Raw genomic sequence first — 13,946 nt, forward strand, 5'->3', positions numbered from 1 at the left:
AGGATTGTTTTTTCAATCTCAGTTTAATAGCTAAGGTACAAGTTTACATGTGCAATATTAAATTGTTTATAACCATCATTAAGTAATGAGGCAGCTATTTTATGTAGTGTTAAAAGTATTCAGATTGAAAAGTAGAATACCCATGGAAAAATTACTGTTATTTAAAAATTGCACATTACTTAACTCAGTTCTCTTGTTTTGCCTTTGTAGGTCAGTGGAGAGGGAACAGTTTAGTTCTTGAGCCTTCTTCCTAAGAGTTGTTTTGAATTTATGGAATTATTGTTGATATTTTCAAAAATGTCATCCCTTCCCCTATCTTCCCTTTATATTAAGTTAAATTTAAAGATTATAAATTTTTAATAATAAAAGCTATTCAAGAAGTAAATGTTTTATAGCGAAAGGTGTTGAAATACGAATAATGCAGTTATAAAGCTCCCTTAGTTGTGTTGATCTGGTATAGATCAACTAATGCTGTGGTGATTGTATATTGAAAGTTATCAGTTAATAATGCAAGACAGCATATTAATAGCATATTAATGCTGTCATATCATATGCAGAAATAGGATTTGGGGTACTCTAGAGTTCAGCAATATATCTGGGCTCTCCAAGGAGGAAGAACATATATAGAGACACTAATCTGTAATTTAATCATAAAAAAGTAAGGTTCTTAGGAAGGAAAATAACCTACATATTTTTCAGGCCAAATTTATTATACCTATATTTGAAGCTAGCATTTATAACTGAACATAAACAGTTATCTCTATACTCACAAAATTTTTTTGGACTTACCTGTCTTATTTTTTGTTCCTTTTGTTTTGACTACTTTATTTCACTGCTGCCATATGTCCTGTGATTCAGGCATTCAGTTCAACTCATGCATTAATCACTATGGGATTCTATTAAAAAGAATTAGCAAAAAAAGAATTGGAACTAAAAAGGGCTTAAAGAAAGTGGTACCAAGTGAATTGTTTTGTTTTTCTCCTGATCCACATTCATCTATTCCTAACAATGGAGGAGGAGGATTTGAGAGAATTCAGGATATACTGAGAGTTGAATGTATGGAATTTTGACGTTAATATTGCTCTTAGTACACTTCTTATTTTATTTTACTTTTCATTATGGAAATTTTCAGATATATATAGAAAAATACAAATGATATAATGAATTCTCCATGTGCTCAACAGCCAGCTTTAGTAACTGTCAACTCATGGCCAATCTTTGATCTGGTCTATAACCTTGATTATTTTGAAACAAATCCCAGGCATAGTTTCATGTGTAAATATTCCCGTAGCACAGTTTTATTTGCTGTATTTTGGAATAGTGACTATTCTGTTAATGGATCATAAAATCTTAGGAAGGTTCCTTAGAGTTAAGATTCAGATCCAGCCTCTCATCTGATGCAGAGGTTTCCCCCTTCAGAATTTCCTGAGAAGCAGTTGTCCTCACACCAGGTGTGGGAAGTGAGATAAACTTTTAAAACTATAATGTATTTAGCTGCTACTTGCTCAAGAATGTTGCCTGCTGTTTATATGTTACTGATGAGAACAACCTCTTTGTAAAGTTTTGCATTTTTTTTTATACCCATTTAGAGGCAGAGGATAGTTTTTTGTTTTTATGCCTACCTCTTGCCTTATTGTTGAATTTTATTTTAACTAGAAGTATTTGGCATTTAATTTAGGGCACAAGTTAAAAGATTGGGACATTTTTGCATTTGAGAGAACCAGCTAGAAGTAGATTTTTTCAGTTTATGGCATAATCTGTATATCCTTTTTTTTTAATACTGTCTGTGCATGTATACCTCCCTGCCTTTCTGTTTTTCTTTGTTTCTTTTTTTGTTTTCTTTCCATTTTTTCCTGTGAACTAGAGGAAACAAGGAGACAGGACCTGTATTACTTAATTGTCTCAGTGAAGTCTTTGGCATTGGATTATCTAGACTTAATGTATTCATCTATTTCTAGCCCTATTCACTAATAAGCTAATACAGTTGCATAAAATGAGTATTCTGTATTCTTTAAATAACCTTTAAATTGAAAACTAGTGCTTTTAACTATTTCCTTTTTTGGGTGTTAGCTTTAAAATAAATTTGTTATAATTGAATATAAAATAGTACGTGTTTTGAAAAGCCACTGTATTTGGATTTACATGTTAGAGATGAGCCGCATTCTTAACTTTGTTTTCCCCATTTTCTAGGAGGAAGATATCAACTAGAGATAAAAATACCAGAAACATATCCATTTAATCCCCCTAAGGTATTGTAAACCTATTTTTGTGCATGAACTTCTAAAATATATTTCTTGGCCCATTTAATTAATATATATTTTAGTGTTTATTAACATTACAGTTTTTTTTTTGGTTTATTTTGAGTTATTATTGGCTGTGTTAATTTAATGTGGACAAGAATTCAGGTAATGGCAGATGATTTGCTTTTGGAATTATAATGAAAAGCAATCTTAATCAGAGGCAGCTAGTAACAGCTCTAGACAGGAATCGGATATGCATCTGACAATGGCTTAAATTCTAGGTCTGGAAAAACTTGCAGTGTTCCCAGATGTAGAAAACCCTTATACAAATTCTTACTTTCCTCAAAGAAGTTTTTTTGTTTTTTTTTTAAGGGAAGAGTGTATTCTAAATTTCTTTAACAATTATTTGAGTACTCTGTGCCAATATAGCAATAAATAAGACTTTCACTGCCGTTGCTTTCATGGAGCTCACATTGTAGCAGGGGGAAAAAAAAAGAACAAATAATTGCAACTGTGATGAATGTTAAAAGAGGAAATGAAATGCTCTAGCATGGTGTATAGGAGGGGAACTAACTAATCTAAACTTATTTTTTTTACTAAATAGCTTCCATTGTCTTTACTTTTGCTATCATCACCACTTTAATTTAGGCTTTCAATTTTGTCACTTCCCTGTTTTGCCTATTATTTAATCACTCATCATCTTCGCCACTCCTATTCATTCTTTGCATTTAAAACCTGTTACAACCTGACCCTAGTCTTCTTTTCCATTCTAATCTTCTACTACCCTCACCTGCAACTTGGGTCTCATTTGGCAGCCTAGATTATTTGCTATTTGTAGATGATTATTCTTTCACACTTTTCTGTCATTTTCACTTGAATCATAGTCCTCATTATTTAAAATTCAACTTTTCTTTTGATGTCTATGTAAAGTATTACTTTCTCCATTAAGCTATGCCTATCAAATTGTTTCTCCCTCTACTCTCTCGATAGCATTTTATATAATTTACATGTACCAAAACAAATACAGTACCAATTAATGTATTATATTATTTGGGGTGTGTATCTTTCACTTGCTTTTATGCTTCTGAGGTGAAGGACCTTTGTATTTTATGTGGCTCCTAACAGTATAATGTCCCTTGAACATATGATAGTACTTACTCAGGATGTGTTCTGGAATTCACTCATTCAGTCTATTGGTTGTTCCCATTTAAGAATAGACATGGTAATGGAAGTTCCAGGGTGAGTTTGGGCCGTCTGCCAGTTTAGGTACTATTATTCTGTTGCTTATGTACATCTATTTTCTGATAAGCCTGTTGTGTGTTTTTTTATTAGTGGTAAAATATACATAAAATAAAATTTACTATTTTAACCAACTCTAAGTGTATACATCAATGGCATTAATTACATTTACATTGTTGTGCAACCATCACCACCATCCATTTCCAGAACTTTTTCATTTTTTCTATTAAGTAGTAACTCCCTGTTATGTCATGCCCCCAGTTCCCGGTAACCACTGTCTTACTTTCTATGAATGTGACTACTCTAGGGTACCTCATTTAAGTTGAATCATACAATATTTTCCTTTTGTATTAGGCTTATTTCCTTTGGCGTAATGTCTTAAAAGTTCATCCATGTTATAGCACATGTCAGAATTTCATTGCTTTTTAAAAGCTAAATAGCATTCCACTGTTCCACACCACATTTTATTTATCCGTTCGGCCATTGTGGGCATTTTATTTGTTTCTCTTTTAAGCCTGGTTGATTTTTGTTTTCATTTTTTTCCTGTTATAAAAGTAGTTTGTGTTTGTTTTAGAAATTTGAGTGAGTTATACAGTAAAGTACAAAAACCAAAAACAATTTTTCAATATGACTACTTAGACATGTCCACTGTTAAGCCTTCATCTTATATCTGTGACTGAATTTTCATTCTCATCCTGGTTTCTGTCCACTGGATTCAATCTAGGTTGTCAATATTATCATTAAAATGAATAGTCACTTGAGAGGACTTTAATTGTTGAATACCATGAATTTAAGAAAAGAAGACTTAAAAAATGTTTAGAGATCCGGATGACCTTATAGCCTAATTTTTTTTTTTTAATGGAAATGAGGAAGAAATAAAGAAAAGACCTCAAGACTGCTTTCAAGCTACACTTTTACTGTTAAATAATGATAGTAGCAGCTGTCACTTGTTTTGTGCTAAGTATTGTATATGCCTTTTCTGAATCAGACTTTAAAATAATCCTAATAAATGAGGGTACTTAGGCTAGAGGTTAAATAGAACGCAGATCTCATAAAGCCCACTGTGCTCTACTTTCATGATCCTGATGAGGAAGGAGTAAGGGCAAAATCTCTGAAACGGTTAAAATGACTACCAAGAACAAGAAGAATCAATCAGAGTTTAAATCTTTTCTTCTGCCATTTAAATGGCTTTGTGATTTGGGGCAAGCTGTCTAACTGGTTATCTCAGTTTCCTCATCTGTAAAGTCCTCTCATAGGATTGTAAAGATTAAAGAAGGTAATCCATGTCAAGAACTATGTTTCAGTAAGTCTGTGAAACATTTTTTTCATATTTTTTAACACCTCTGAAATCAGGTTATATCTTTCAATGGATGGCGTGTCGTAATTTGGGAGAGTCTTTTTCTTAAGGGGTGTGTAAAATAATGGTGTACTGAATAATTGATGCTACCTGAGATTTAATGAACTATAATACTTAGAACAGTGCCTGCATAAAGTTAAGTACTCTGGAAATGCTAGCTATCGTGTTTCTCAAAAAATAAGACCTAGCCGCACAATCAGCTCTAACATGTCTTTTGGAGCAAAAATTAATATTAAGACCCGGTCTTATTTTACTATAATATAAGACTAAGTCTTATACAATATAATATAATTAATATAATACCAGGTGTTATATTAATTTTTGCTCCAAAAGATGCATTAGACCTGATTGTCTAGCTAGGTCTTATTTTCGGGGGAAAACGGTAGCATTAACCAATGACTACCACCCTAAGAAGCCATTCTTGAAGTCGTCTACTGGCTTTGCTCTGTAACATCAATTTAAAATATGGTAGCATTGACACTTAAATTACCTTTATAAATTGAAATTCTCATACATTGCTTGTGGGGATGGAAAATGGTGGAGATATTTTGGGAAATAGTTTGGTTAAAATGGTAAATGTAGAGCTAGCTACCTTATGACCTAGCAATTCTTCTAGGTATATACCCAATAGAAATGAAAAACATGTCCATACAACTTGTACAAAAATGTTTATACCATCACATTCATAATAGCTAAAAAGTGGAAATGACCTAAATGTCCATCAATGAGTGGATAAATAAGTGTGGCATATCCATATCATGTAATATTATTTGGTTATAAAAATGAAGTACTGACATGTACAAGATAGATGAACTTTGAAAGCATCATGCTAATAGAAAGAAGTCAGACACTAAAGGCCACACATTGTGTGATTTTATTTATATGAAATATTGGAAGAAGCAAATCCATAGATAACAATAAATTGGTAGTTGCCTAGGGTGTGCAGAGGAATGGTGAGTGACTACTGATGGCTACATGGTTTCTTTTTGAGGTGACAAAATGGTCAAACATTAGATTGTGTTGATGGTTGCACAACTCTGAATATACTAAAAATCATGAAGTTGTGCACTTAGGTGGTCTCAATAAAATTGTTTTCCTCTATAGTCTATGTATGGCTTCAAAGTGATTGCATAGTCCTGGCTCTGTTTTAGGCACTATTTTAGGCATTATTTCGTTTAATCTTTGAAATCGTTGTTTTATTAACTCCTCTAGCCCTTTCTCTTTTATAATATAATGAGAAAAATAGACTCAAAACATAAGAACTGAGGTCTGTCTGAAGTTTTGCTACTAGCTCATGTTGTTCTTCAGGCCACTGCTGTCCTAATTTCAGCCATTGTATGTTGAGGTAGCTTCAAGATTCCTTTAATTTGGGTTGAGTCCTTTAATCAACCCAAATTTGTCTCCCTCTGGCTTCATCCAGATAGTTGTACAGTAGTTGGAATTTAGTATTTTTTTAAATATGGTACTCATCCCATTTATGGCATTAAGTTTTTGCACTAAATGTTAATGAACACATGATAAATATGTTCTAGATACATATGTATATATTGATTTGAACTGTTTACTGATTGATAAATGTAATGGAAAGTAAGAAATATTGGATTAAATTTCTTGTTGAATTGTGTTCAGATATGTTTGTTATGTAGGCTTAGATTTAATTTTAAGCCTTAAGAGGTAAAAATATTGAAGTTAGCTGTTACAGTCTCTTCTCATTACTGTGCAGCTAAAACTGCACAAGATTAAAAACTTACATTGATTTGTCTTAAAATGGCCTCAAAGTATTTTCTGTTTATTATCCTGCAATAAATTACTGACCTAAAGAGCAGAATGTTTACTTCTAGACAGAGACTATGTCTTTGAACCAGCTGAGTACAGTGTAGAAGGGATTTGATTCAATGCATACAACCATGTTATTACTAGAGTAAATTGTAATTTATATTTTATTAATGAAAAACCCATTAAATTAGGGTTAAATTAGCTCATTGATTTGTCCAGTTATGTATTAGAGATTAAGTTGTGAATGTTCTGCCATGAATCTTTAAAATAAAATAGTATATTCTTTTGTACAATAAGTTAGCTACAGCTGGTTTCATATGGTAACATCCTTGAGTTCCAAGCTTGAAATTGGAAATTCCCAATGGAAATAAAAGCTCACATTTACCATAAAGTAGTTGCTGAACTGTTTGTTGAACTAAAGAGCGAATGAATATAGGATGCATATATTCATGCCCCCTGTAGGAGGAGATAAGATTACTGATGATGACGTGCCAAGACCATCTGTATGCCAATAATTAAGAATAGTCCCTTTCTTTCATTTCAGTGTGGTAATACTGTGTACATAGTGTTAAGATTTTTGTTTTTATTCTTTGAGTGCTCCTCAAAGCTAATGAATATTCTGAAGTTATCCAAGTGGTACTACTATTAGTTTTAGTTGTGAAAATAAGAAGACTTGAATTGTCGTTAGTAAATGTTTTAATACTGTAAACCATCCCATATCTGTTTTGTAATCAGTTAAATGTGACTCAAGTAGGTCATAATAAATGTCATTGTATCATTACTTACTCTTACACTTCATCCCTTCTAAGTTTTTTTGATTCAACATTTTTGTTAATACAGGACAGGAATGGTGGCACTATGGGGAAAAGTGACAAATACAATGGGTGTGAATTGGTATAGACTACCACCCAGTGGGACATAATTTGGGGATACATTTGGGTACCACTGATGACATTAAGGTTTGAGATAGAGGAAGAAGTGAAAAATCTAAGAAAGAAGGTAGTTGATGATAAAGATGACAAAGAAGAGAGGAATAGGAGATAAAGAGTGGTGGACCACATAAAAACTACTTATAAGGCAGTTTACATTTGTACTGGTGAATAATGGCGTGTCCTCTTAAAATTTAAATTCTTCATTAGATCATCTGGAAATTCAAAGTTATTTATTCCTCATTTCAGATTATAATACAGAGTAAGAAGTAGTTCAGTAATTTCCTTGGTCCTACATATATGCATATTTGTTTTCATGTAGTGTCTATAGAGAATCGTGTATTGAAGACTTCTTTAAAAAGCACGATACAGTTTACATAGCCTTAGATCACTTGCCTAAACCATAAACCTTCTGACATCTTCAGTAGTATTTTAAAATTCTGTTTTCCAATCGTGTTGAAAATATTGAACCAACTTTTGTTTCAAAGTCATAAAGTGCTATAATATCTGACTTGTTGAAATTCTGGTATATGGTTATTTTGTATTTACGCTTTGAACTCAGTGAATGGTAAAAAATTAAGATGTGGTTATATCTTTTACAAAGAAATGTTTGTTGTACATAAGCCCTATATGCCTGTCTTATCTGACCTGTACCATATCTGAGAGGGATACTGTTTAGCTTTATAACAACAGGTTTGCATATTCATTCGGTATGAGGCACTCTAGATACTGGGGCTGCCCTGGTAAGCAGGATAGATACTGGGCCTCAGGAAGACCATACAAACAGGAAGAGGTTAGAGAAGTGTGATGAGTGCTATGACATAGTGAAGTACAGTACAGGGTGCTACGGATCAGGAAGAAGTGATATGGACGCTGCAACTGGAAGGATAGGTAGGTGTTAGCCAGGAAGAGAGGGCGTTGAGGTGTGTTGAGAGAAGAAACATGTTTAAAGGCCCCAAGGCAAAAAGGGAAAAAAAATTAATAAGATTTGTTGAGCAAGAGCATGGAATATGAGGTGGAAGTGAGATTTGAGAGGTAGGTTAGGGCCAGTTTATGAATATGGGTTTACATAAAGGGAATGAGAGGTCAGTAAAGGGCCTTAAGTAGAGTTGGATTTGTTTTAAAGGGCTCTCTTTGGTTTCAGTGTGGAGAATGGATTGGATGGAGGGAGCAAAACAAGGCAATAAAGTCAATAGATTGTTCAGTAACACAGGTGAAGAATGATAGTTTCCTTTAACAAGACGGTGGTTCTGTGGATAGAGAGAAGTAGGTATCGTTGAAATCATTAAGATTATTTTAAGAATAAAAAAAGATCAAGGTATGGCAAGTGTTCATTAGTTTTAGGTGTTTTGAAGTTACTGGGGACTTAAAGTGCTTTTTTAGAAGACATATACCTGTATGTTAGTGAGTAGGTGAGGAATTAGAGATAGGTAGCACAGACAAAGCAAAGAGAAGTGGAAGCCGTTCAATGTCTTTCCATTAGTAGCTTAGGTTTGGAGATACATTGATGAGTTAATTTTTGTAAAGTAGTTAGAATGTTCTTGGCTCATAGTAACACTATTAAGTGTTAAGGAATTTTGGTTTAGGTGACTATCATATGTCTGATTATAATAATCATAATAATCCTCCACAAGCTCATCAGTAAGAGCTGATGAACTAGATTTCATTTCATGGTGATCTGATAGTATTTTTGACTTTGTTGATTTCTTATTCTTCCATGCTGAGACAGATAGGTGAGTACAGACTCAAAATTTGAAACTGGATTTTGTCCTATTGCAAACTAGTTATTTGATTTTGGATGACTATCTTAAACTCTTAAGCTTCAGTGTCTATAATAATAAGCCTTCGAATATTTGTTGAATTTCTTTCTTTTTTTAATTTGAGGGGAAAAAATTGCTACAGAAAAATTAGGAGCAATCTTACAGCCAGTTACTATTTGAGCTCCATGTATTACTGATTTTGCTTACTTTTTCCTTCAAACCTATTCTACATCCTCGTGCACACTAAAAATTTATTATCCATATTTTGACTTTATATACAACTTTATCTACCTAAATGGATTTTAGTCCATGTTGTATTTCTCATAGCATCTAACATTATGCTAGGTAAATTGTAAACACCTAGTAATTGTTGGGTTTCTTTAAAGGCGGAGCATTTATTAAAAGGTTTATAAAGAATGTACGTCAATGACAACATTCGGCTTACTAAATGCTTTGTCTTCTACACCCCTCCCTTCACTTAGGCAAAATGAGGTAATGTAAGTATGGACATTTTTTTTTAATCTGAGGATTTCATTTTCTTGTGGTTCTATTTAAACTATATGTGTTTTATTTTCGTTACTTAAAAACTGAAGTGTGCTTTATATTTCTAGGTTCGGTTTATTACTAAAATATGGCATCCTAATATTAGTTCCGTCACAGGGGCTATTTGTTTGGATATCCTGAAAGATCAATGGTAAGAGATTTTGAATTTACCTTCTCCCCTCTCTCAGATGAATTCCAATGCTGTGTTTACTCATAGAGTGTTAAATGTGTAACTGCTTCAAAATATGAGCATATATTATACTTTCTCTTATGGGCAACAATTTTAAAACTTTATGACATCTCTTGAGTACATAATTAAAAATGTGTTATAATTGAGATCATAATCTGTAAAATATAGTGACTTATTAGGAAATGTCCGATGCTACCTTTACATCTTGAAAAATCTTGGACTTCATTTGTTATTTTGGTAAATTTGATTCTTTGCTATCTCAAGAAGGTATTTGTGAAAGACTGAAAAAAATTAAGTACTGAAGTAATCAGCTCTGACTTGGATGGAAAGTAGGCAACAAAAATGTTAAAAGTTGTGTTACTTGAGCACAGTTAAGGTTCTCAGATTCCAAGGAGGAGTACTTTGTAGGTGATATCTTCATTTGCACAGCAGTATATAGTGCTGTCACATATTTTGTGTGATTTGATCTTAGCAGCATAGTGTTTTAAGAGTTCTTACTCTGGAGCCATTACGTTCAAAACCTGGCTCTACCATTTACTAAGCTGTGTAGTCTTGAGCAAATTACCTAGTCTTTGTGCCTTAGTTTCCTCGTCTGAAAAAAGAATGGGGCTATACCTACTTCGTAGGGCTGTTGAGAGGACTAAATGAGTTGTTTTATGTAATTCTCTTAGACTAGAGCCTGATTTGTTCTAAAACTATGGATGGAAGGACTAAGACAAAGGTTATATAAAAAGATACTGGAGTGGGAGAAAACAGTAATAAGTTATGTGTTTGCTTTGTTAATGAAGGGAAAGAATGGAACCTGAACAAGGTGGAACAAACAGGAATGACAACATTCAGCGTATGGGTGATTTGGTTTAGTAACTGGATCAACAGACAAGAGTTGCTGGTTTTGTTTTGTTTTCTTTTTCCATCCTAATAGCACATCTGAGTAAGGCCTCTCCCTCAGTAGATCATGTCTTGAGATCTAGTTTCTTGATCTATATTTCTTACTGTTAGACATTGAACAGTGTGGAATACACTTAACTTTATCTTCTGTCATTCACTTGATTTTCGTCTTTTCACAACCTACTGAATCTTTTGGCCTCTGTATTTTTACCTGTAACGTCATCTCCAAGGCCCTTAGCTCTATCATTCATTGATACTAATGAATATTTGCGGTGTGAGTAACATCTTACTTTTTTTCATTTGGTTACAGGACATCAGTTCTGTTCTTTCTTTCCTATGCCCACTCCCAGACTCCTTAACTAGTTCCTCCCTCATCTCTTGGAGCTTTGCACACGAGAATTCCTTGGGGCTGTCTTGACCTCTGCTCCTTTCCATCTGTACTCACTTCTTTGGTGAGCTCATCTGATCTCATAACTTTACCGTTTATATATTAGCAGTCATGTCCTGCTGCCTTCTTAACATATTTGAATATGTAATGGATCTCTCAGACTTAAACATGTCACATACAATTGATAGTTCCCTAACCAAAAACCTGCTTCACCCCATCTTAGTTGTTGGAAACTACATCCTTGACCAAAATGTCATCATGATCCTTGGTTCTTCTTTCTCTGGTACCCCTGTACCCTGTCTGCAAATCCTGTTGGTGAAACCTTCCCCAATCTTAGCAGCAGCTCCACTATGACCGCCTTGGTCCAAGGTGCACTCCCTCTTGCCTGGATGATTACAGCCGATTGCCTCCCTGCTTCTGACTTCTCCCTACTCAGGCTCTTCTCAGCAGCCAGAATGATACTCTCCCCACCCCACCCTCCCATCCCCCAGATCTCTTAAAAATAAGGTTCCAGACTAAAATCTTCCACTCACTTTCCTTTTTGCTGAGTTAAGCCAGCAGTACTGCCACTTCTGATTATCTCCCTATGGATAAATGAAACGTGATGGTGTGTATATAGGGAGAGAATTTGAATTTTTGTACCAAAACACTTTTTATCAACTATTTCCATATCTTAAGACAGGTAAAATAGCCGAATTTAGTCTTGTTTGATATCTGTATAATTGAAATATTAAAAGATATCAAAGACATCACGTAAAATAGGTGAGATTAGATATCCATGGATTTGTTCTGTCCCCTCTCTTCCTAGCTTTATTGAGGTATAATTGACATTTAGTGGATATCTATGGTTAAGCGTGAATGTTTAGGCTTCAGACCTGGAATTTGATAAAACTACAGAACAGTAATCTTGGGAAAAATAAATTGAAAAGCACTGAATATTAATTTGGGACAGGTATGCTAAGAAAAAATTTTGTTAATCTTTTATTAACACATGTGGATGGTAATTTAATATTTAACAACTTATATTAGTATGGTTTATTTCTTAACTCCATAACTTACCCTATTTGGAAACTATTTTCTGGTTGTTGTTGTTTTTTCTTTTTTTTCCATTGACACCACATAAAAATTGCATGCACTCAATGATAGTGCCCCTCCAAAAGACAGAAGCATGCATTGAGAGAATATCTAGATGGTTGATAAGCTGTGCTCAGTATCATTAGTCATCAGGGGAATGCAAATTAAAATCACAATTAGATACCACTACACACTTGTAAGTTCTCATGAATGGCTGGTAGGAATGTGGTTCATCCACTCAATTGGAGCATCTACTGAAGCAAAACATACTACACCTTCAGTATGTCCCAGCAGTTGTACTCCTAAGTATATATCCAAGAGAAATCCAAGAGAAATAAGTGCATGTGCCTCCCAAAAGACTTGTACAAGAATATTTATAGCAGATTTATTCAAATGGGAAATAACCCAAATGTCTATCAACAAGAAAATGGACATTTAATGACATAATTGTACAGTGGAACACAGCAAGCAGTTAAAATATAGAGAGAGACACTACATGGATGACTCTCCTAGACATGCTGAGTGACCAAAGCCAGATACAACGGAGTATGTACTATAGGGTTCTGTTTTTATGAAATTGAAATTGAAGATGATTTTTGGTGATAAAAATTAGGACAGTAGTGGGGATAGGTAAGCGTTGCGAATGGGAGAGGCAAGATTGAGTCTTTTGAGAGCAGGAAATACTCGCTGTTTTGATCTCAATGGTGGTTACATGGATGTATACATAAATAAAAATTCATGCAGCTGTACAGCATTTTACTCTGCTTATTATACCTTAATAAAAACATTATAACAAAACTGCCGTTCTCTTTAGCATTCAGTGTTTTGAATAAACATTATTTATTGATGGTTTTCTGGAAGATCCTTAACAGAGAAGTTAGTCAACAATACAAATAATTCACTTGCTTATTCTACATGCTTAAGGTCCTACTGAGTCCATATGAGTGAATATTTAACTAGTGATATTAACTGTGCTTTTGATTTAAGATATGGACAAAATTAATTTAGTGAAAATAGATTTTTATTGATATATGAGCCATACTCATATCATCCACTGATTAATTAAAATTGGCTAACACATTTTGAAATTTTATACTCCTGTTTGCCTGTTAGTATTTGTTTTTAATAGATTTAAGCTAGTTTTACACACTGAAACCTAAAAACCTCAACGCAATATGAATTTAATCAGTACTTTATGAAAAGAATAAATGGAACAAAATACTCTATTTTCAGTTGTATACTTTAGAACAGTCAAAAAATGTACACCTTTATGCCATCAAAGACGTTAACAGTGTGTATAATGCTTAGGGCCAGAAGAGTAGGTTTCATTTTGATATTAATTTTATTACAACTAATTATTAAAATAATGACATTATTTACTATTAATTTTGTTTTCAGCTTTTTAAAACTTTGCATTTAGATTTCTTTATTCAACTAATTTTTAATGGTTTGTAAACACCTCCTCAACATTTTATTATGAAAATTTTCAAGCATACAGAAAAGTTACAACTTTTTCTCATTGAGATTGTTACGAATCGAATATAAAGTTAGAGCTCCAGATT

At 33.5% G+C, this 13,946-nt stretch overlaps 1 protein-coding gene across 3 annotated transcripts in view; it reads left to right on the forward strand.

Annotated features, from left to right (window-relative positions):
• The window catches only part of UBE2K (ubiquitin conjugating enzyme E2 K), a 57,509-nt gene that overhangs the window by 31,419 nt on the left and 12,144 nt on the right, over positions 1-13,946 (forward strand). For all 3 annotated transcript variants that reach the window (XM_019751921.2, XM_019751922.2, XM_074324573.1), the window contains 2 exons: positions 2,191-2,249; positions 9,913-9,995. In XM_019751921.2, the coding sequence (XP_019607480.1) occupies positions 2,191-2,249; positions 9,913-9,995 (142 nt within the window). The remainder of the gene's footprint in view (positions 1-2,190; positions 2,250-9,912; positions 9,996-13,946) is intronic.

The sequence above is a fragment of the Rhinolophus sinicus genome, linkage group LG02 (assembly GCF_036562045.2).
Source record: "Rhinolophus sinicus isolate RSC01 linkage group LG02, ASM3656204v1, whole genome shotgun sequence".
In the NCBI taxonomy this organism is placed as follows: domain Eukaryota; kingdom Metazoa; phylum Chordata; class Mammalia; order Chiroptera; family Rhinolophidae; genus Rhinolophus; species Rhinolophus sinicus.